Source organism: Rhinolophus sinicus, chromosome 17 (genome assembly GCF_057876585.1).
Source record: "Rhinolophus sinicus isolate RSI-liver-muscle chromosome 17, RSI-T2T, whole genome shotgun sequence".
NCBI classification, from domain to species: Eukaryota; Metazoa; Chordata; class Mammalia; order Chiroptera; family Rhinolophidae; genus Rhinolophus; species Rhinolophus sinicus.
Window position 1 is genome coordinate 2,543,727 of NC_142517.1, and position 24,268 is coordinate 2,567,994.

At 47.5% G+C, this 24,268-nt stretch overlaps 1 protein-coding gene across 9 annotated transcripts in view; it reads right to left on the reverse strand.

The window, feature by feature from the left end:
- The window catches only part of PKNOX1 (PBX/knotted 1 homeobox 1), a 50,053-nt gene that overhangs the window by 14,294 nt on the left and 11,491 nt on the right, over window positions 1-24,268 (reverse strand). For 5 of the 9 annotated variants that reach the window (XM_019745675.3, XM_074324781.2, XM_019745676.3 and 2 more), the window contains 7 exons: window positions 13,046-13,114; window positions 11,946-12,053; window positions 10,710-10,837; window positions 8,494-8,665; window positions 6,662-6,832; window positions 1,365-1,464; window positions 181-278 (listed from right to left, as the gene is read on the reverse strand). In XM_019745675.3, the coding sequence (XP_019601234.1) occupies window positions 181-278; window positions 1,365-1,464; window positions 6,662-6,832; window positions 8,494-8,665; window positions 10,710-10,837; window positions 11,946-11,996 (720 nt within the window). In that variant the 5' untranslated portion in view covers window positions 11,997-12,053; window positions 13,046-13,114. Of the gene's footprint in view, window positions 1-180; window positions 279-1,364; window positions 1,465-6,661; window positions 6,833-8,493; window positions 8,666-10,709; window positions 10,838-11,945; window positions 12,054-13,045; window positions 13,115-13,290; window positions 14,513-14,721; window positions 21,252-24,268 lie in introns of those variants that run through there. The other 4 variants (XM_019745677.3, XM_088793751.1, XM_074324784.2 and 1 more) reach the window with 4 other exon arrangements.

Consider the following 24,268-nt stretch of genomic DNA (forward strand, 5'->3'; position numbering starts at 1 on the left):
TAAAAAGAAAACCAAAACAGTGACCTGCAGATTGACTGACGATGGCTACATGGAAGCAAGTCTGAGACAAGCATCTTCACACAGAGGGAACGGCTCAAGTCTGGCTCAACCTGTGTCCCCATCTGTGCAACACTCCCCCTCCCCTCCCCCCGAACCCTTCCAAAGGAAGGGTACACGCACCTGGGAGTTCTGGATCCTTATTGTACCAGGGGACAGCGCCTGTGTCACTACTTGACCTTGAGGAGTCACAACTGTGACAGGCTGATAAACTGTGCCACCTCAAAAAGGAAGAAAAAAATTAAATTACATTCAAATGTCAGTGATTTAAAAAACCAATCTTCTCAATATACAATGGAAGGAATAAAAACTGTAGTTTGAGAAGCTTTTTACTTCATTTCAAATGACCAACACTTTGCTCGCTGATTTGTGCTCAGGCCCATGGGGGGGGCACTGTGCCCACGGGCAGCCCTGTGCCCCTTAGAGGCAGACAGGCGGCATAGGGCACGGTCGGCTCCGAGGTTGCACCCTCTTCCTTCTGCTTGCCTCTGTTTTCTACTCTCCCCAGTTAGCACGTATCAAAGGACCTGGCCATAGGCATTAAATGGCAACTTACTACAGTTATTTTTTTGATTAAATGTGCTTTATTTCCCGGTGGAGGATTCCCTTTGTGCTGTCCTGTGGGGTTTTTTGGGGAAATCTCTCTCCCTCCTTACGTGCCCCGTCCCATTTTCATGGTGGTCGTGTGCTAGGGAATGCTCAAGTGTGTCCCCTTCCTGGGGTAGTTCTTATTACACAAGTAACACCGAGACTAAGATTGCATTTTTATGTGCTTGTCATCAATTAAGGACGCAACTTAAGATTTTCCAGGTGCTGCTAAGAGCACAATTAAAAAACGTTATTCGAAAATTAGAATTGGGTTTTGCTTTATAGTTCCAACTCCTATATAAAACCTTGCTTCCCAGTATGTTTTGGTAGGGAACACAATTTGCATCAAGTGTTTGTTACTGAGAATTAACAAGAAACAAGCACTCGAGAGCTGTCGATGTTGGCACTCCTCTTAGGGAACTGTTATTGACTAAAAATTATAGAGGGAGCCAGAAAATGTACACACATTTTAAGAAAGGTAAAAACTATTAAAATTGGAATAATATATACTGGTAACAACAGATGAACACAAGTCACGTGTGACGTCTGCAATGCATCCAGACACTGCTGATGATGGTGAACTCCTGCTTGAGCAACGCTGACCAGTGTCCACGTGTACACATGTTCAGCACCCCCGGTATTTATACATGTCTCCGTTCTACTATAAAGGACTTCTGCAAAAGCTCCAGGGAAAGGTGTCCCTTTTCCCATTGCCGTACCTGCCACGGTTGCCATGGTTACGTTTCCCTGTTGCAGTGCGGAGGCTGGCACCACGATTCCCTGGGGGCTGAGGGTGCCGGTGATGGCACTTTGAATCTGCTGTAGGTCAGAAACACACCAGGAAGGGATTCTTAGAAAACAGAACACCCGTGTTCACAACTTCAAAACAAGCAGTTTAATGGCCTCAGAAGTACAGGAAAGATGCTTGAGGCAAAGAGCACAGTCAGATGACAAGCCTTCCACAAAGCACGCTTTGCGTATCTGGAAACCGAGAGATGCAAAGCTGGCTGAATATTAAACATGACGATCAGTACCGAGACATTAGCTTCAGTTTGGCTTCCAACATACTATCTTTCATCTCATGACATGTTAACCACACGTTAAGGTCCCGGAGGTATGACTCAGAGACCAGAACTCCCTAATACCATCGCACCCCTTTCCATTCGGTGTGGCTCAGACTCTTGATTTTCTAAGAACCGAAGCCTCCTGGACAGGACGAGTATTTTCAGAAGATGATGCCACAGGATGGGGAGGTTCAGGGCGGTGCAGGGTCAGCCCCGCACCCACACAGCTCCGCACTGCCCTAACTGCAGCACTGCGCCCATCTGAGCCCCGCCTCCCTGTGTGCTCATGTGTGTGGAGTGCGGGGGCTGGGCCTGGCTTGCAGCACGCTCCATGGAAATGTTTGTAAACACCACATCAAAGATTCTACTCATCAGAAGTTAGATCAAATGGGCGAATTCACCCACTGACCGTGATGGCTGGATTGGTGGTTGGCAAGGGAACAGATCTCCGCACCTGGCATCTAGCATGGGGTCTGGCACACGCAGGCACCCATATATTTGAGCAGTTACGTAGCATAAGTGGTTATCATCCAGAGACGACTACTCTGTGGGTTAGTAGTGAGCTTACAATGTGCATGTGTAAGTGCTGGCAGGTACACGTAAAGTCTGCCACATTGGTCAAAGTAAAAGTAGAGCCATCCAAATTAATAATTCAAGCTCCCATATCAAGAACCCAGACAGGTGGCCGGTTAGCTGAATTGGCTAGAGCATGGTGCTGGTAGCACCAAGGTTGCTGGTTCAATCCCTTCATGGGCCACTGTGAGCTGTGCCCTCCAAAAACAAAAAGAAAAAAAGAACCTAGAGAAAGAGGAACAAGATAAAACCAAAGCAAGCAAAAGGAAGGAAATAATAAAGATCAAAGCAGATAACAATGAAACTAAAAAAACAACAGAAAACAAAATCAATGAAAAAAGAGCAGCATTCTTTGAAAAGATCGATACATTGATAAACCTCTAGTAAGACTAACAGAAAAGAAGACTAGTAAGACTAACAGAGACAAACTACCGATATCAGGAATGAAATAGGAGACATCACTACAGACCCCACAGACATCAAAAGGCAAAAAGGGAATACTTCGAACAACTCGACACACATAAATTTGACATTGTAGACAAAATCCAACACGAAGTAGATAATATGACCAGCCCTATAACTATTAAGGAAACTGAATTCGTAATTTAGAAACCTTCAAAAAAGAAATCTCCAGGTCGAGGTAGTGTCACTGAAGAATTCCATCAAACATTTAGAGGAAAATTAATACCGATTCTGATAATCTCTCCCAGAAAATGGAAGAGAGGGAACTATTCTCCAAATTGTTTTTTGAAGCTTGTATTATCTTGACATCAAACCTAGACAAAGACTGTTCCAGAAAAGATAACTACAGGCCAATATCCCTCAATATAGACACAAAAATTGCTTCACAAAATATTGCCAAACAGAATTCAGGAATCCATACAAAAAGAATTATGTGCCCTGACCAAGCGGAGTTTATTCCAGGAATGCAAGGATTGTTCAATATTCAAAAAAAAAAAAAAAAAAAAAATCAAGTAATGTAATCTAACTTATTAACAGGCAAAAGAAGAAAAATCACATAATCAGGGGCAGTTGGATGGCTCAGTGGTTAGAGCGTGAGCTCTCAACAACAAGGTTGCCAGTTCAATTCCCGCTTGGAATGGTGGGCTGCGCCCCCTGCAACTAAAGATTGAAAACGTCAATTGCACTTGGAGCTGATCTGCGCCCTCCACAACTAGATTGAAGGACAGCAACTTGGAGCTGATGGGCCCTGGAGAAACACACTGTTCCCCAATATTCCCCAATAAAATTTTTTAAAAATTACATAATCATATTAATCCACGCAGGGAAAGCATTTGAGAAAATTCAACATAATAAAAACTCTCAGAAAAATAAGAATAGAGGGAATTTCACCTTGATAAAGGACATCTAGGGAAAAAATACCATTGAAATTAAAAATAATAGTGAAAGCCAAACACTTTTCCCATAAGACTGTGAAAAAGCAAAGGATGCCTGCTGTCACCAATCCTATTCAGGATAGTACTGGACGGTCTCGCTAATGCAATAAGGGAAGAAAAGGAAATAAAAAGCATATAGATCAGAAAGGAAGAACTAGATCTGTCCCTATTTGCAGATGACATGATTGAATAGGTAGAAAATCCTAAAGAATCTATAAAAAGGACCTTCTAGAACCAATAAGTGAGTTCAACAGGGTCATAGGATACAAGAAAAACATTTAAAAAATCAAGTGTGTTTCTGGGGCAGCTGGATGGTTCAGTTGGTTAGAGCGCGAGCTCTCAACCACAAGGTTGCCAGTTCAATTCCCACATGGGATGGTGGACTGCGCCCCCCACAACTAAGACTGAACTTGGAGCTGAGCTGCACCCTCCACAACTAGACTGAAGGACAACGACTTGACTTGGAGCTGATGGGCCCAGAGAAACACACTGTTCCCCAATATTCCCCCAAATAAATAAATAAATAAAAATCAAGTGTGTTTCTATATATTGGCAAAGTTAATACCACTTTACAATTGCTCAAAAAATAAAATACTTGGGAATAATGCTAAACCACATGTGTAAAACTTACATGTTGAAAACTGTAAAACTCTGATGAAAGAAATCATAGAATAAATAAATGGTGTAAGTAAACATACCATGTTTGTGAACTGGAAGAGTTAACATAGTAAAGATGTCAAGTCTCCCTAAAATAATACATAGGTTTAATGCAATTCCTACCAAAATCTCGCTAACATTTTTTTTAGACAAGATTATTCTAAAAGTTATATGAAAAGGCAAAGGAACTAGAAATAGCTAAAATGTTTTGAAAAAAATAAAGTGGGAGGAATCAGTCTGTCCAATTTTGAGATTTATTATACAGCTATAGTAATCAAGACTATATCGTATAAATACATAGATCAATGGAACAGAACAAAGGACACAGAAATAGACCCTATAAATATGCCCAACCGATTTGTGACAAAGGTGCGAAAGCAGTTTAATGTAAGAAGGACAGCCTTTTAAACAAATGATGCTAGAGCAACTGGCACCTCCAGAGGCACACAAATGAAACTCAGCCTAAACCCTCACACTTCATACAAAGGTTAACTCACAATGAGTCATGGATTTACAAGTGTAAAACATAAAACTTTCAGGAAAAAATAAGAAAATCTTGGGGACCTCCGGGGATAGGCAAAGAGCTCTCATATTTGACACGGAAAGCATGACTCATGAAAGGAAAAGTTAATAAACAGGATTGTCAATATTTAAAAATGTCGAATAGAGTCTAGAAATAAATCCTCACTGATACGATCACTTAATGTACAACAAAGGAGGCAAGGATGAAGAATGGGGGAAAGACAGTCTCTTCAATAAACGGTACTGGGAAAACGGAACAGACACACGCAAAAAGATGACACTGGACCACTTTCTCACACCATCAACAAAAATAAACTCAAAACAGATTAAAGAGGGCTGGCCCAGTGGCTCAGGTGGTTGGAGCTCCGTGCTCCTAACTCCTAAGGCTGCCGGTTCGATTCCCACAGGGGCCAGTGGGCTCTCAACCACAAGGTTGCCAGTTCAATTCCTCGAGTCCCGCAAGGGATGGTGGGCAGCGCCCCCTGCAACTAAAATTGAACACGGCACCTTGAGCTGAGCTGCCTCCCGGGTGGCTCAGTTGGTTGGAGTGCGTCCTCTCAACCACAAGGTTGCCAGTTCGATTCCTCGAGTCCCGCAAGGGATGGTGGGCTGCACCCCCTGCAATTAGCAACGGCAACTGGACCTGGAGCTGAGCTGCGCCCTCCACAACTGAGACTGAAAGCACAACAACTTGACTTGGAAAAAAGTCCTGAAAGTTCACAGTGTTCCCCAATAAAGTCCTGTTCCCCTTCCAAAAAAAAATGGATTAAAGACTTATATGTAAGACCCGAAACCATAAAATCCCTAGAAGCAAACGTAGGCAGTAAACTCTCTGACATCACTTTTAGCAATATCTTTTTGGATCTGTCTCCTCAGGCAAAGGAAACAAAATTAAAAATAAACAAATGGGACGACATGAAACTAAAGCCTTTTTGCAAAGCGAAGGAAACCATCAACAAAATGAAAAGACGACATACTAAATGGGAGAAGACAGTAATTAGAAAATGGGCAAGAGACACGAGCAGACATTCTCGCAAAGAGGATGTACAGATGGTAAAGAAGCCCACACAAAGACGGTCAGTATCATTAGCCATCAGGGAGATGCAAAGCACACCCACAGCACAGTGTGACCGCACACGACCAGAACGGCTAAAACGTAATCGTAGTTCAACATGAAGGAACCTTGAGGACATTACAATGGGTGAAAGAAGCCAAACACAAAAGGACAAATGTGGTATGATGTCCCTCAGATATGGTCTCTAGTCGTCAAATCCAAAGAAACAGACAGTCAATGGTGGTGCCAGGGGTTGGGGGAGGGCAGAACGGGGAGCCAGTGTTTTAGTTTGGGAAGATGGAAAGTTCTGGAGATAGATGGTTGGTGATGGCTGTACAACAGTGTGAATGTGCTTATAACCACTGAACGGGGCACTTAAAAAACAGTTAGGATGGTAAATTTTATGATACGTGCATATTACCACAATTTTTAAAAATATATGCTAAAAAAAGAAAAAAAGCCAGAAATGGCTGGAACTTATCCTCCAGAAACATGGGGTCCAGGGCACAGATCAGGGCCTCGCTGCATTCAGTACATAAAGCCAGGGGAGCTGTCTGTCTGTCTGTCTGTCTGAAGAGATCTCTCCCAGCCCGGGCCGAGGTCAGAGACCAGGAGGACGGTTGAGCAGGACAGCCATGAAGGCAGCCCCGCGACACTGCTGAAAGGGTTGGTGGCCTTGGGAACCAACACTTCCACCCTCACCGGTGTTACAATAACCAGGAAGTAGAGCGGGACCCAAACATAAATACCTGGGACTGGACAGGGGAGTACGGGCTTCCAGGTTCTCCACTCAGGAGAGTCTCACTGTTCATTTTTGTTTTTAGACAAGCAATGTATCGACTGCAGAAGTCTTTGCAGAGTTCGTTGACCTTTTCCAGCTCGAGAAGATGAATACGCAAAACCTGGATGGCTTTTACCATCTAGAAGCAGAGAAAATGAAGACTTTCAGGCGAGAAAAGGCAGCATCGTGCTAAGTTATAATGATCACCGTATAACAGTTCTTAGTTATCAGCCTGAACACTGTGCAGCCACTGCCATCTGTGCTGCAGAAGTGGAATGGCATCAGACATCACACAAAATGGCAAATCATTCCAGCCCCCCTGACCCGTGGTTTGGCATTTCGACTCCATCTGCTGTGCAGACAAAAGGGACATTTCTGGTGCCGACCTCGGCAAGTCCAGTGCCAGGACCAGCCAGCCTCACCGACTCGCACCTACCCCTCATTCTGCTCCTGGTTCTTCCTCCATGAACGAGGAGGAATCTGTACCCACCTCATGGCAAGTCTTAACTTTGATGAAGTTCATCTTATCACCTCTGCCTTTTATGGACATGCTTTTGCTGTCAAGCCTAAGAACCCTTTGCCTAGGCCTAGATTAGCCCTAGACATTGAAGATTTTCTCCTACGATTTTTCTCAGTGTTACAGTTTTACATTAAGTCACTGAGTCTGGGGTAATTTGTCCCACAGCAGTAGCTAACTGACAGTGATAACCTGCCTGCAAATCCACAACCCAAAGCTCAGGTCCTTCCTGTGACCTTGGTGTGGCAATTCCCACGAATCTGTGGGATGAACCACTGGTAACAAGGATTGCCGAGCATCAAGCTTTGCTGTGACAGCAGTCAGGAGAGCCTTGTCCCTGCCAGCCTGGGACCACTCTGGCTGCTCTCGCTCCTGCTCCCCACTCACTGATGGCAGAGAGAGCTTCTGATCCTCAGCCCAAAGGTGCAGGTGCTATTAGCCCCATTCAAAGATGAGGAAACAGACTCAAAGTTAGACAACTCAACTATCAAATCTGTAAGGGCTGAATATGTAATAACACATTTTTAAAAAATAACTAAGACCTGGACAATGTATTCAGGAAAGGTCCCAAGACTCCAGCCCACTGAGAAGGGCCCTGATGGGGTTTGGTTTGGAAGCCGGCAGGCTCTAGCAGAAACCCAGTGCAGGTGCGTGCCCAAGACCCGGCTGACTGTGCTCCAGGAGACGGAGGGGCACCATTCCCAGGGGTTCAGCAGTGATGTTAACTCCACAGAGAACCCTGAATCTTAGAGCCCGGGACCAGGAGGAGGGCACTCACAGAAGGACCTCGGAGGCAGTGGGGGCCTCATGCCCTTCGGTAAGCCTGTCCCTGCTGTGTGCCCATGGGCCTTTCCATCTCATAAGCTTGTCACCCCCACAAATCAGTGTGAGCCTCCACACAGAGCTGTCCTGGAAAACCATCATGGGTCCATGATCAGGGGAAAGCCAGGTGCTGAAGCTGGGCAGACATGCTGCCTGAGAAGGAAAGCAGGAGAGCATGCCAGCCCTAAGACACCTGTACCAATGTTTAGGGGAGAAGAGAACCCCCATCCACGAGGACACAGGCTCAAACCAGCTTCTCTGGTTATCACAGCAAAGCGCAACTAGAGAAGGCCAGAAGCCATTTGTCACACACACGCTAAAGGAAGTCAGTTCATGAACTGGACGGTTCTCCCCTTCAGCAGACCTATAAACGGTCTGCAGCTCTAACCGGAAGTTTAAAATTTGTTGAACAGAATTTAAGTTCAGAAGACATAAAAAATAAAAACATTTATTTTACTCACTAAATTGTCAGTTTCCGGGTCTTCACAAAAGAAGGGTTTTCCTTCCTTCTCTTGCTTCCTTACAAAATTTTCAATATCCACATCGAAACTGGCAGAAGTTGTGCCTTCCGAGCCCTGCGTGGATTGTTCACATTTTTCAAACAACAAAGCTAATAATGGAAATAGTGGATGCCTGGGGGAAAGAAAAACAGAAAACACGGACATTGTACATTTGCATGAGAATGTTTTGGGATGTATGTACGTGGGGTTATTTGTTGAGATATAATTCACTCAAAGTGTACAGTTCAATGGTTTTTAGCACACCCACGGTCAGTGTCAGGACACTGTCATCACCCCAGAAGAAACCAGGTGCCCTGAGCAGTCACTCTCCACTTTAGCCCCAAGCCCAGACCCAGGCCACCATGAATCTACTTTCTGTCTCTATAAATTTGCCGTTAGAATGGGACATTTCATATAAACAGAAATCATACAACGTGTGGCCTTTCGTGTCTGGCTTCTTTCACTTAGCATGATGTTTTCAAGGCTCATCAATGCTGTAACAACCATCAGTACCTCATTCCTTTTTATGGCCGAATAATATTCCACTGTATGGATATACCAGTTTTACAGTTTTAAATCCTACATTTAGGTCTATAATACGTTTTGAGTATTTTTTTTTTTTTAACTTTTATTTACTTTAAGAGTAAGTTTTTCCAGGACCCATCAGCTCCAAGACAAGTAGTTGTTTCAATCTAGTTGTGGAGGGCACAGCTCGTAGTGGCCCAGGTGGGGATGGAACCGGCAACCTTGCTGTTAAGAGCACCGCGCTCTGACCAGCTGAGCTAACAGGCTGCCCCTTGAGTAAACTTTTGTATAAAATGTGAGAGTAGGTCAAGACTCTTTTTTTCTGCCTGTAGATGTCTGATTGTTCCAACACCATTTGTCAGAAAGTCCACCTTTTCTCCACTGAAGTGTTTCTGCACCTCTGCCAAAGGTCAAATGAATGACATTTGAGTAGAGTTATTTCTGGGCTCTATCTGTGGCATTGGTCCACAAGTCTAACCCTTTAATAATATCACAATGTCTTAATTACTGTAAGACAGCGATTCTTAAAATCAAATAGGCTGATTCCTTCAACTTTTATTCGTTTTCAAAATTGTTTTAGCTGATCTAGCTCTTTTGACTTCCATACAAAATTTAGAATTAATGTGTATATATGTACAGAAATATCCTGCTAAAACTTAATTAGAACTACATTAAGTCTGTACAGGAGGATTCTAGGAGAACTGCCGTCTTCACTACGTTAGTCTTCCGATTCATGAACATGGTATGTCCTGCCATTTACTTAGGTTTACTGTCATTGCAGCAGCAGCATTTTATAGTCTTCAACATAAAGGTTCTGCATGTGTTTTGTGAGGTTTACACCTAAATTTTTTTTGGAGCTCTTATAAATGTATTTTCTTTCTAATTTCGGTTTCCAATTGTATGTTACTGGTATAGAAACAGAATTTGTTTCTGTGTGTTGCACTTGTAACCTGTGACCTTATTAAAGTCACTTATTTAGTCCTGGAAGTTTTCTGGTAGCTACTGGGATCTTCTATGTAGACAGTCATGTCTTCTGTACACAGAGCCAGTTCTGTTTCTGTTATTGAGCTCTGAATAGTGAACTAGTCTTGCATTCCCGGGATAAACTCCACTTGGTCACTACATACCATGTTTCCCCGAAAATAAGACCTAGCTGGACAATCAGCTCTAATGAGTCTTTAAGCAAAAATTAATATAAGACCCAGTCCTATTATTTTTTGTTGTTGGATTCAATTTGCTAATATTTTTATGTCTAAATTCATGAGGGATAGTTATCCGTACTTTCGTTTGTATGGCTTTGTTATCAGTGATGCTAAGTTTGTAAAACGAATTGGGAAGCATTCTCATCTCTTTTCTATAAGAGATTGTATAGACTTGCTGCTTTTTGCTTCTTTATAATATTGGTAAAATTCTCCAGGAAAACTACCTGGGCCTGAAGATTATTTTTTGTGAGGTCAATTAAAATGCAGATTTATATTCCAAAACTTTTTTTAAAAGATCTTAGGAATAACCTCTTACACTGGGAAACCTCAGCTCAGCAGTTCCTACATCACACCTCACCGCTGCCCAGCTAACAGCTCCAATGCCCCACTTAACAAGGTTTTCTGCTCTTGCTGTTCCTCTTAACCCCACAGGCTTTGCGACCCCGTTACCTATAAATGGCTTGTTTGTCTGCATCCATGGGCGTCTGGGACCCCACAGGTGGAGGGCTCACTCCTTCCACATCAGGTTCAGAGCAGTTAGGGTCCTGCTCCGTTTTTAACTCTGTTACTACTTGCATCTGTGAAAGGGGGAGGCGAATTTGTTACTGAACAGGAAACAAACTGCTACTCACTATTCCATTCTCAAACAGGAATACAGTGGCAATGGTCAACTGCCATCTCCCCAACTGGCAACAATACAAACACGTGTCACCCACAAGCTCCTTTGAATTTCATTATGAAATGGCTCAAACAGAGATCAAATTTCCAAACCGTTTAAACACGAGGTTTGACACCTGTGAAATCCTTATGATTTTCCAAATCACACACACTGTCCACCGCTGAAGGGCACCGGGATATACGCAATCTGGCTGCCTGTTTCTACCTTATCACACCACACTGATAACGCGACAATAAGACAAGGATAAGCAAGCAGTCCAAGCCCTTCTTATCTTATCACAAGCCACTCAGACCCAATATGCTACATGTGCGACAGGGCTGAAATTCTCCCATCCACCCTTAAACTTCGGGAATACATAAACATAAAGCTTTTTTAAATCACTGTATTCAGAAAGCAAAGACCAGCTGTGTTTAAAGAAACAGTATTAAACATAAAAGGAAGTCTTCAAGATGTTATCATTTAAATTGCTTTAAACTAGCTATGTTATTTGGAAGTTAGGTAAAAAGTATTTAAATCCTTAAACATAAAGAATTCTGTTTACAGAAATAAACAAAATCGCTGCAGTAAACTTGCAATTACCCATGAGCAGATTACCCCCCACCTGCCGCTCCCAGCTGCCATGCCTCTGGCCCTCGAGGAAGCAGCATGTTGGGGGCGGGGGGATCCCCAGGCAATACGAGAGCCTGCTGTGGCCCTGCCATGAGCCCCCCTTGACACCGAGGGCTGTGGGAAGCCGAGGGAAGTCCTGCAGGCCTGCACTCGGGCCTTGGGAAATTCCCAAGAAAATATGATTTGGGGCAGACAAAACTACTGGCAATCTGGGTGTCACTGAGGAAATAATGTGAACAATCCTAGAGCTGAGCCTTCTGAGAGCAGCACCATACAGTAGCTAATTTAGCATAACACACTAAAACTGAACCAGTAACCTCACGGGAGTGAAGTATTACTATACGAGCAGCAGGACGACGGATGGTAACGAAAGTGCAGAATAAAACTCCGGCTCTCACTTGTTGCCCATCTTGATAGCTGTCTATGCTTAATGTCTGTGTTGCCATCATGGTTCATGAGTTTTACTATAAAGCATCAAATCATCTTGACTCAAAAGCAAGTGGTGTCTGCAAAAAAGCAGAAAAGCATGAGTTAATCATTAGAGTGCAGTTTTTGGCCCCCTAACACCCAGCATCCATATAATTTTTTAAAGATGTATTTTTACACAGAGAGAAAAACCCATCCTAACCGTGCTACCAGCCAAATCCCACTTGGCATCCCCCCACCTACTCGGTGACCATGGGTTTGTTCTTGCACCCGGGCCTCATGTGCTGTCACATTTTCCAGCCATTTGGATTTATTCATTCATTCACTCAACAAGTGTCCAGTGCATGTCCACACATGCAGGACGCTGTTCTGGGGGGCGGGGGGCCTGCTTTCCCGGGCAGACAGGCCAGGAGGAGTGGGTAATAAATAAGAGGAAAGTCAGAGCGTGACGGGCTCCCCTGCTGGGTGACAGTGGCCCCTGGCAGTGAGACCTCAAGAACGTGACCCAAGGACTGCTGAGACCGGGAGACTGGACCTTCAGCAGAAGACAGAGACATGCCCCAGGAAGGAGCGGGCACCTTTTTAGCATGTCTATGTAACACAAAGATGGGAACCATGGCTTGTTTACCTGTCAACACACAAACAGGTAAATGTCAGAAGGTGATGAAAGGAGGGAACCAGGCGGGGACAGAGAGACAGTGAATGACTCAGGGAGACACGGGACCGGCAAGGAGCAAGCTGCCTGTGACACCTGAGGCAGAAGAGCCGGCAGTGCCAGCTGCGTGGCTGAGCAGAGGGGTGGACGACGGGGGTAGGGTGAGGGGCTGGGAGACGTGGGACCAAGTCACACAGACTCTCATGGGCCGCAGTGAGCACTGGGGGTATTCCTGGGAGGGTGCAAGCAGAAGGGTAACATGGCTCATGCCTGCGGAGGGTCCCTGTGGTTGTGCAAAGGGCCGGCTACGTGACTGGGGCACACGCAGAGGCAGGGGTCGTGTGGACGAGGAGAGCCAGGAGCACAGGGCTTGCAGATGGCCTGGGGCGGGGGAGGGAGCGGGCTCAGGGTTCCCACCTGAGCCACTGGCAGTGCAGAGCCACATGTCCCGGCGAGAGGCAGACAGTGAGGAGCCCGTCCTGTGGCCTGGGAGGAGAAAGCAAGAGTCAGGACATTTTCGGTTTAAGAGCTTCTCCAAAATCCAAGAGGGAATTCTGAACCAATGAGTCTGGTCCAAAAATACACATTCAGTAATCATCAGGGGGTGGTTAGTACATCTAGAGGGGCGAACTGTGTCCCCCAAGATATGCCCAAGTCCTAACCTCAGTCTCTGCGAACGGGACCTTATCTGGAACAGGGTCTTTACAGATGTAATTATTACGGATCTCGGAATGAGGTCTTCCTGGATTGAGGGAGGTCCTGGAGCCCATGACTGGTGTCCTTTCAGAGCGGGGAGAGGAAGATGTGACAGAGGGGATGGCTGTGAATCAGGCAGACTGGGGCATGCCCAGAGCCAGCAGGTGGCAGAAGGCTTGAGCCTCCAGAGTAAGCGTGGTCCCCACACCAAGGTGTGGCCACTGGGACCCGAGAGAATCTATTCCTGTTGTGTCTGTCCACCCAGTGAGTGGCACTTGGTTATGGCAGCCCTAAAGCAGTCGGCAAGGCCACCAGACTGGGGAGACCACCCAAGAAGAGAGAGGAGGTGGGCCATGCAAGACGGCTGGGAAGATGGGGACCCACACAGAATGAGAGGCAGCCAGCGGGACAGGAGTAGGAAGAACCAAGTGCTGCCACCCACGCCAAGGGAGGAGGAGGACAGAGGGGGGTGTCAGCCATGTTCAGGCAGCTGAGGGTGCAGCAGGAGAAAGGCTGAGCCCGGCCGGGAGGGGAGAGGAACACCTGCCCGCTGGGCCAGGAGAGAACTGGTGTCAGATGCAAGTGTGAACAAACCACCTCCATGTCCGTGTCCTTTCCCCGCTGTGACTTTGACCAACCCCACCACCCTCAGTAAGCTTATCAAATGATGATCTCTGTCCCCTAAAACGTAACCTAAGTACTTCTGTTAGTGACAGTGGGGGTGACAACGGAGACGAATATCCCACTGGTGACACTGGTCGACCAGCAGGAGGTATGGCCCCTGGGGCTATGGCGTTCTTTGTCCTTTGCCTTGTCAATCCTTAGTACCTACGTCATATGACAAAGTCAGTACCACAACAGTCGTCCTGAGTAGGGAATGATTTGTGCAGAACTGATGGGTCTGCTCTGGCGGACCTTCCCAGGGTAGATTACCCCGTTCTAAATTCTGTGCTATTCTGTGCAGTTGCCTGCTTCGTCCTGCAGTCTGAGAGTGCCTTGTCCTGTGGTGTCCGTTACACCTTTGCCCCACATGGGACAGCAGCACTTGGCAACCCCAGCGCTGGGAAGGAGCTAGTGTAGTCGTCATGACGTTGCTTTCTGTCCCCGGAATCCCCAATCTTGAGACAGAGGCCCCACACACCTGCCATGAGCACCTCCCAATGGTCTCCACCTTGAACAAGCCCTGCCCTCCTGCCTGCGCCCTGCCCTGCCCCGCCCCCCACCAGCGCCCACACCTCGCCACAACAGGAGCCCGTGGGGGCCTCGTCTTGCCCCCCTTCCCTCCACGTTTCCAAACCACCCTGGCCCATCAAGCCCCTGGGTGGACACCGCCCTCCCACAGCAGCCCCCACCACCACCCCTCCCCCACTCTGAGTGTGGACACAAAGGATGGCCACCTGTAGTTGCCCCGCAGGCCGCCTTGTCACCCAGCCTGGTCGTTCTGCCCAAACGCTCTGGCCTTCTCCGTGCACAGCCACCTGCCAACCACGAGTCGCCACCCATACCACCTTCCTCACGGTCTTCCCAGGGGCTCACCCCACCCACGGGTACATCTCTCCTGGGCCCCACACACACCTTACTCAGCCCTGTGCTGTCTCAGTGGTTTATTTCCACTACACGTCCCTTAAGGCTCGAGGGCGCGTCCCACTGCGTCCCCAGCACAGTCGGATACAAAGCAGATGCCACGTGAAAACCGGCGTCTAAAGGAAGGACTCCTAAGCTCGACCTGGCGCTTGCCACCAATGCAGCACATGTCGGACTCAGGGGTCACACCAGCTCGGTCACCCTCCTGCCGGAGAGGTGCCAGAACTCCTGCTGCGCTCTGGTCCACTGCTAGTTTCTATCACTGGTATTCACATACCGTGTTTCCCTGAAAATAAGACCAGGTCTTATATTAGTTTGTGCTCCAAAAGACACATTAGGGCTTATGTTCAGGGGATGCCATCCTGAAAAATCATACTAGGGCTTATTTTCTGGTGAGGTCTTATTTTCGGGGAAACACGGAAGTTGCTGGAAGGAAAGCTACAAAGGCCAGGCTCTGTGCTGAGTCAGCCTTTGCCTGCAGACAGCAGAACAGCTGCTGGCTGCCAGCCCTGGTCCAACAGACAGGTACTGAGGAACGGAAGAGGCTTTGCAGGGTGATCCGAGTTTCCAGTCTACTTACACACACACGTACATGCACACATGTATGTCACATGTCTGCATACACACGCACACATAGTGTGTGTGCAGATACACACATGCACACCCACACTCCCATGTCCACAAATGCCTGTGTGCACTGCATGTGCGTGTACACACATGCATGTGCATGCATCCACTGCACACATACACGCACACACACACACATACATACTCGCAAATGGAGAAAACCTTCTTCCTCGTTCAGTGACTATCTGACTATCTGTATAAAAGGCAGACTTTGAAAGTAACTCCCTGTCACCACAACTTTCTCTCCAGGCCGTAGAGACAGAGTGGTGCGTGCGGGAGGAAAGGTGCATCTGTTGGGGTTTCTTCCACCCGTGCTATTTGTCTAACCCCCACCTGCAGTAAGGACGTGACAGCCTCACCTACTGCAAAGACACCCAAGGCGGCAGACCCACCTGGGAAATGGGGGGGTCAACACAGCACGTGGCACTCGGCTCATGGGAGCCGTTTTCTCAGGGCTGCACAGGGAGGATGGAGGCTTCTCTCCACCAGCCGTCTGTGCACTCTGACAATCTCAGACCATTCAAAATGCAAAAGAAAATATTTTCTAAAACTCTCATTCAAACAACAGCTACACTAAAGGAAAAGACACGGCCTTCCCCTCCGTGGACGAGCCCCTTCCTGACCAGGCTGGACAGTCAGCCGTGAGCTTCCACTGCCAGCTGCACTGGTGGACGTCCTCTAGGGTACGGCCCCACGCTAACTGCGATGCTGCAGTGGACAGTTCTGCATCAAGGTCACGCAGTCCACAAGCATCGGTGTCAGGAGTCTGCATGCACGCACCCACTGGTGTCACACTTACACTGGTTTCTGCAGACACACTACATTCCAAACCGCTGCAACTAAACCAACGACAGCACAAGCATGGAGAGGCAGACGACAGGACAGCCACAGCGAGGGCCGTCTCTCAGCTGCGAGGCCCTTCTCCAGGGCTGTTTTCAAGGTCGCACCATGCGGCTCTCTGAGCGAACCTGGCTGCAGGAGGGGGAACAACAAGCAGGCGTGGGAGGGAGGTCAGCACCCTGGGGGGGGACACTCACGGACACTAGATACCTGCCCCTCATTCCGTCGCCCGCAGGGACTCAGGTGTGAGAACTGGCACTGATCAGATGCCTCGAGTCTCCTGCGGGTACCAGCATTCTGGCACCGATGCGACGTTCCAGGGAGAAGCAGAAGCACAGAGGACACACGGCAGCACTGAGCCCACGCGGCCTTCCTGCCCCTACACGTAAGAGCCCATTACCGGGAGCTCAAGTCCGAAACCGCTCTTCCTGCCACTGAGGGCCAGGACAGCTTTCACTTTGCTTAGGCTTGAAGTCACAAACACGCCTGACGGGCGGGACGCTGGCAAGGACTTCAACCTAGAGCTCCCTGCAATAATCAAGTGACTTTAAATTGGAGAGGTTACTTCCTTGGGTTCTTTTTTAGTTAAAGGTTAAATGTGCAGATTTTTTTAAAGATTGGGAGAGTGCTCTAGTTTGAAAAGAAACATAAATATATGGCAGAGAAATGTAGGGCTCTTAGTGACAGAGGATAGAGCAAGAAATAGGGAAAAGGAAAGGCCAGAATGAATCCTTGCTGTTGGATGGAAGCAAGAGGTGTCAGTATGTGTTCATGGTTTTTAACATACACAGATATTTGGAAAGATACATAGATGTGTGTGCCTCACACATATGCACGCATGTATAGGCACACATGTATAGATACACATGTAAAGACACACGCATGAAAAAACATACTCTCCTGGCTCTGTCCACTGAGAGGGCCTCGACGCAATGGTGCCCAGTAGCAACAGGCACTAAACACCTATATTTTGGTTGATAAATATTCTCAATAAAAAGCATCAGGGCCCCTCAGAGAAGTGGCTGGTCTGATTCCAGGCCTGGGTCACATAAAATAGAAGATGAGCCTGAATGGTGCGCCACAAATCATGGGCATATGTCAAAAGGACAGACACACCAGCTTGCAGGAGCCCTCAGGGGCCAAATCTGGGGCAATCTGAGCAACAAACTGATGGTAACTGGGAATAAAATAAGAATCCACAAGTCCATACTTGTATAAGTACATAAGCAAATAAGCAAATGGGGGGGGAGGGAAAGCTCTAAGATCTGTAGAGCTCCGACGATGCAGAGGTGAGGCTGGAATTCCGTCCACCAGCACGTGGTCACTGCTTCCGGCAGGAAGCCTCGTGGATGTCACTACTGGCCAGTGGGAGCATGAGGAGAAATGGGAAGGAACGTGGTGTCAGGAGACCCACAAGATCCTGTTACTTATAAGGGAAAACAGTGACGTCACAGTGAAGACGCCTGGCAGAAAACACCTTCACCGAAAGGTAAAAAACCACATCATCGGTCGTGAGACAAGCGAACGTGATGGGCCTCCCAAAAAGGACACAGAATGGAACTTGCGGGCAGACCTGCCCAATCCTGAGGCCGAGCCCATAAACCAAAATAGAAAAGGTGAGGGCCGGCCCGGTGGCTCAGGCGGTTAGAGCTCCATGCTCCTAACTCCGAAGGCTGCCAGTTCGATTCCCACAGGGGCCAGTGGGCTCTCAACCACAAGGTTGCCGGTTCGATTCCTCGACTCCCGCAAGGGATGGTGGGCAGCGCCCCCTGCAACTAAAATTCAACACGGCACCTTGAGCTGAGCTGCCGCTGAGCTCCCGGATGGCTCAGAGGGTTGGAGCGCATCCTCTCAACCACAAGGTTGCCAGTTCGACTCTCGCAAGGGATGGTGGGCTGTGCCCCCTGCAACTAGCAATGGCAACTGGACCTGGAGCTGAGCTGCGCCCTCCACAACTGAGATTGAAAGGATAACAACTTGACTTGGAAAAAAGGCCTGGAAGTATACACTGTTCCCCAATAAAGTCCTGTTCCCCTTCCCCAATAAAATCTTTAAAAAAAAAAAAAAAATAGAAAAGGTGAGGGAACTGTTCTGGGTTAAGAGACTAAAGAACAACAATCAAATGCAGTGCGTGATCCTGGTTAAAAAAACAAGCTATTAAAGACAGTTTAGGCAACTCTGGGCAGCACTGTGGGGATCCGAAGCTGGTATGAGCCAGCATGAGAGACGGAGGTTACTGATGGTGTGACGACGCCACCTGTCCGTGGAAACATCTTTGTTTAGAGGAGCAAGGGCTGAGATGTTTCAGGGTATGGTCATGGTACCCCGTTTCCTGTAAACGGACAAGAACATACACACAACTAAACCAACCGTGGCCGAGTCAACAACTGTTGAATGGAGGTGGTGGGGGGATCCCAGTCCTGCTCTTTCAACTTCTGTGTGTTTCAAAATGCCCATAATAAATATTGGGGGTAAATCAGAATTTTATTTCAAAACCGTATAGACTTGCATTCCTTCTCTATCAAAACCAGTTAAAATTTCAATATCTGGGGTGGGCCCAGTGGCTCAGGCGGTTAGAGCTCCATGCTCCTAACTCCAAAGGCTGCCGGTTCGAGTCCCATATGGGCCAGTGGGCTCTCAACCACAAGGTTGCCAGTTCAATTCCTCGACTCCTGCAAGGGATGGTGGGCTCTGCCCTCTGCAACTAAGACTGAACACGGCACCTTGAGCTGAGCTGCCGCTGAGCACCTGGATGACTGGGTTGGAATGCGTCCTCTCAACCACAAGGTTGCCAGTTCGACTCCCGCAAGGGATGGTGGGCTGCACCCCCTGCAACTAGCAATGGCAACTGGACCTGGAGCTGAGCTGCGCCCTCCACAACTAAGACTGAAAGGACAACAACTTGAAGCTGAGCTGCGCCCTCCAGAACTAAGATTGAAAGGACAACAACTTGACTTGGAAAAAAGTCCTGTAAGTAAACACTGTTCCCCAATAAAGTCCTGTTCCCCTTCCCCAATAAAATCTGGGGGGGGAAAGTATAAAAAAAAAAATTTCAGTATCTGACATAAATTGATACAACTGTTCTAAAGGAAAATTTTTACATTTGTCTGAGAACCTTTGAAAATATATGCTTTCTCTACAATGGAAGACCATGTGAGGAATTTTAAAAAAGCAACTCTACGTAACTAACGTCTGCTGTTGAGCAAAAAATAGGGGCCGAGTACCGAAGTGACCCGCATTCCTACAGGACCCGAAGCAGCCGAGGGGAGCGGCCAGCAGATGGCGCCACCTGCTCCACCGGCTGCGAGGCCGCGCAGACGCCGCAGGCAGCGCCACCGCCCAGACGGTCTGCTGGCAATTTCGTTGCTCTTCTCAGAGTCCACGCTCCAGCACGACACACCCCACCGACTGGTCCCCGCCAGCAGGCAGGCAAACAGCCCCCCGCGGAATTCACGGGCTCGTCCCGCACGATCCCTGGGTTTGGAAGCGGGCGTTCTGCTCCCGGCCACCGTCTCAATCTGCTCGGCGACAGGCCCCAGACAGAACCCGGCCAGACTGAGCGACGCCGATCGTTCCCCGGGAAACACGTGAAAGGACCCCACCCAAGGGCGGTGGTCGTCAGCCTCACCTTTGATTTTGACCATCTGTTTTTAGTAGGCGTTACCCGAAAACCAAAGGCGATCTTGAGATTAGAAACGATCCCCATTACACAAAACAAGCCCGCTACACAAAAAGTAAATATTATGTTCAAACTCAAACAAGTGTCTTAATTCTCAACGTCACATGGGGCTCTGAAATCTACATGGAGGAGCTGCCAACCCAACGTACTTCTGATACCATGGAGTTCAAGGGTTAGACATAGTTTCTGTCCACTTTATTTCTACAAGTTTCACCCAGTAAAAAAAGGACACATCATTTAATGATATTGTCACTTTGGTGCCCTTTCAAGAGTTCCAGCCAGACTGACACAAATGAGAACACACAACTTTCCAATCTTCACGTACAGAAATATTAACTCACTAGTAATTAAAGAAATACTAACTTTAAAATAATACCTTTCATCTAGAATCATTACATTTAAAGCAACAGTCCCACAGATTGCCCGCAAAGGCGAAGTACGACTTGGGACTCGGAAGGAAACCTAGGACTCTCCAACTGCGTGACTGGTTTGGAAGCCACGGGGACGTCTGTACAGTTAGCCAGGCAGAAATGTCCTATTCTGCTCACAGCGTCCTAATGGCATATGCAGCGTTCCTGGCGTGGCCTAAAGGAGACAGACATGAACGACGGGCCGAATCTAAGAGGCCGGCGTGTTACTGTTTCCCAGCCTCCCACAGAGTCCAGGCTGACTGGAAGAAGGGATGTTTTCCAGAAAAGAACCAGATACAAACGGATTGGCTGAATCCCTCCCGTGGTGACATCTTTGCTGCTCAGGCCAGATGGGTGAATCTGGGAGGGTTCCAGCTGGGGAAGAAGTCAGTAGAGACCAGAAAAGAAGACCACTATGTGCGGCTCAGAGGGCAAAGGAGGGGGTCTTGTCAGCTGCTCCTCATCTCTCCTTCCAGCCACAACTCTCCAGCCAACGCCGGTCCCCAAGTGAGAACCCATAGTTGTCTGAGATGACTTAATTATTGCCTAAGTGCTATCTTTAAGCCCTGTTGGAAGATTTAGATTTTAATAGTGTTGTGTTCAGCTTCAGAATAATCTATGTATTTGACATTTAAGGTGTTTGTAGTATTTAATTTGGCAAGCTAATCTTAGGTTTTAACTTTGATTCTAATTTAAACTGTATAACTGAGTTACTGATTTTATTTTATTTTTTAAATTAGTTTCAGGTGTACAAAACAATGTATTAGTTATACATTTCACCCCTCATAAAGTGATAACCCCCCGCCCCCAATCTACTACACCTCTGACATCGTATATAGGTGTTACAATACCACTGACTACATTCCCTATATTATACTCCACATCCTGTGACTATACATATATTTAATTATAGTTGACATTCAGTATTATTCAGCTTCTGTTTCAGGTGTGCAGTGCAGAGGTCAGGCACTGAGTTACTGATTTTAGACATGATTTCCTTCTTAGTGACAAGGTGGAGAGAAATATACAAGGACTAAACTTCTCTTTATCTATGCGAGTGTATCGCCTGCCGGGCACGACTCTAGGTACTGGGATTACAGGGTGAACAGAACCAGCTGCTGACCACGAAGCCCCCTCCCGGGCAGGCAGGGCTGGAGGCTGGAGAACATGAGATGATTCACTGTGTGCACAGCTTCTAATCATTAGACCTATGTGAGAACGTTCTACTTGTCTGGTCAGATAAGGTGCTTAAATGAAAATCAAATCTAAACTTAAAACGAGGGTTCAAATGTGTTAAGAGAATTAAGTTGTGAAAGGGACTGATTCAAAATGGTATATTTAGTCGGGTCGCCTTGAGTTGATCGAAGTCTGTCTGAAAGGTAAAGGTTAAATTTACTGTACTTATAAAGAGAATAAAATCTGTAAATTCTACATGAAAGCATAAAGGAGGGAAAAAAAAAAACAGGCCTGTAACTTTGTAGCCTTAATAAATGTTGATTTTAAAATAACCTCAAATAATCTTTCCTGTGCTCAAAAGCCTCATTTGAAAGAGCATTGAAAACTCATGGCAATTATTATCCACATTAATACAAAATGGAAACAGAACTACATGTCATCCGTAGGGGACAGTGAAAGCAGTTACAGTTACCCATCACCAATCACCCACGTGACTTCAATCCAAGAGGGTGTGGGAACGGCTGGCAGTGCCTGGGGAGAGAGGCGGGGCACAGTTTGCTGCTCTTTTGACCTGCCCTCCATTCAGTCCACAGATTTACTGAAGGTCTTCTCGGGGCAGAGCTCTCAGTGCTGGGCTGGGGGTGGAGCAGCAAACAAAACCAGAAACAGCTTTGTAACAAGCTGGGGAAGTCGGATGGATTCATTTAGGCAGGAGACACTCTGTGATGCCAGTCCTGCCAGCCAGAGCCGGCGTCCTCTCCAACCTCCTTCATTAAGTTTAATGGCTTCTCTGTGAAGGTCTCCTGTACTGGCTTGTGGTTAGATTGATTCCCAAACATTTCACGGCTTTTCTTGCTACTGTCAGGAAATAGCTCCTTGTCATTGGCCTTTCTGGTGTCCTGCTGGGTGAGAATCGCCCCCAGTCTGTGAGGACTAAGCCGTACCCGCCAACGCTGCTGGGCCTGCCTGCTGTCCCAGCAGGTTACGGAGAGTCTGCCTGTTTTCCTTGGTACATGTCATTATCTATAAATCTTGCAGCTGCAATGTCAATCAAGATTCCTGTTGTTTTGAGAAACCCAAAAAACCTATTCTAAGATGTACATGGAGGAATCAGGTCCACGAAAAGCTAAGTTACCCTTAAAAGATTTCAGACTATTCTACAAGACCACGGTAACAACAAAAAGTGGTAATGACACAAGAACAGGTTAACAGGCCCACAGAAGAAATAAAACATTAGACTTGCCAGGGCTTGAAGAAAAACTGCCAAAAAGCCATCAAGCATTGGGATTTGATGCTTTTAGAAAGATCGCTCTGAACTCACTTTCTGCAAAGTGCTGGTGGAACAGGTGTGGGTGCTGCTCCCCAAGCCCATCGCACGCACGCGTGGTCAACTGTGTGTCCCCTTGTTTGAACATGGCCACGCTGACTGGGTGGCCTGGGCGGGGGGAAGCAGAAGCACTTGCAAGCTACAGTCTCTAGAGGTTTGGGAGAACGCTGTGGCAAAGCTCTGCGTCACAGTCCTGTTTATAGAGCCCACGTCAGAGCAGAGATGCAGAGAATTTGTTCCGGGAGGTCCAGCCTTCCTTTCGTCCTGTCAGTATCACAACAGGGCTGCGAGCGCAGGGAGGGGAAATGAGGGAAGAAGTCTCTTCTGAGTCTCCCACGGCAAGACCAACACGAAGCACTTTGAAAAATCTGAGCTGACCCTAGTGACTCCCTTAGAACCTTGAGAATGCAGCAGAGGGGGTGTGGGACTCCAGGGCGGGGCCATCTGTGTCAGGCAGCTTCCGCCTTGTTTGCTGCAACACTCCCTCCTGAAGCCCTGAGCCCCATGTAAGACGCCTGACTGCCCACAAGTGCCCGGTGCTGTGAGGAAGCCCAGGTCACGTGGAGTCCACACAGGGAGGCTGCTCTCACTCCCACCAACAGGCAGCGACGACTTCCAGATTTGAGAACATTCTTCCCAAAGACTCCGGCCTCCCCCATCAGGCCACCCCAGCCGCGCATCTTCCCAGCCGAGGACCCACACATTGCAGAGCAGACACGGGTCATTCCCACTGCCCTCTTTCCAAATTCCTGGCTGACAAATCCGTAAGCGTCATAAAAGGGTTGTTTCATGCCACTAACAGGGTAACTGGGTTTCCACTGGCCTAGTTGCATCCAGAACTCTCTAGCAGAGGCTTCATAACACTCTCCTCTCATTACTGATGAGGAAACAGAGGCACAAAGGGGTAAATGTGCTGTGAGAGCACCCGGCCTGGCTCTGACGCCCTGCCACGTCTTCTACACATGATCTCTGACAATACAAGAACCGATTCTACGATACCTGCAAAACTCGTAAGGAAACCAGGGCAGTATTTGATGATGTTACACTTTGATGCCTACAAATGTTAATTCCATCAATTCAAGCTACGAATGATGGTGTCATTCAAAATGGGAAACACTAATGCAGAGGACAGATGAAGAAGGGGATTAACGCATCTGGTGAACCCGACGAAGGTCGTGGCCCGGACGTAATGTTCCCGCCGCACACACGTGCCTCTGCTCTGCAAACCTTACTGAGTCTCAAGGTGACAGCAGGTGCTTAGGAGTAGAAGGGGCCTCTCCGGTAACAGTCAAGGTTTGGAA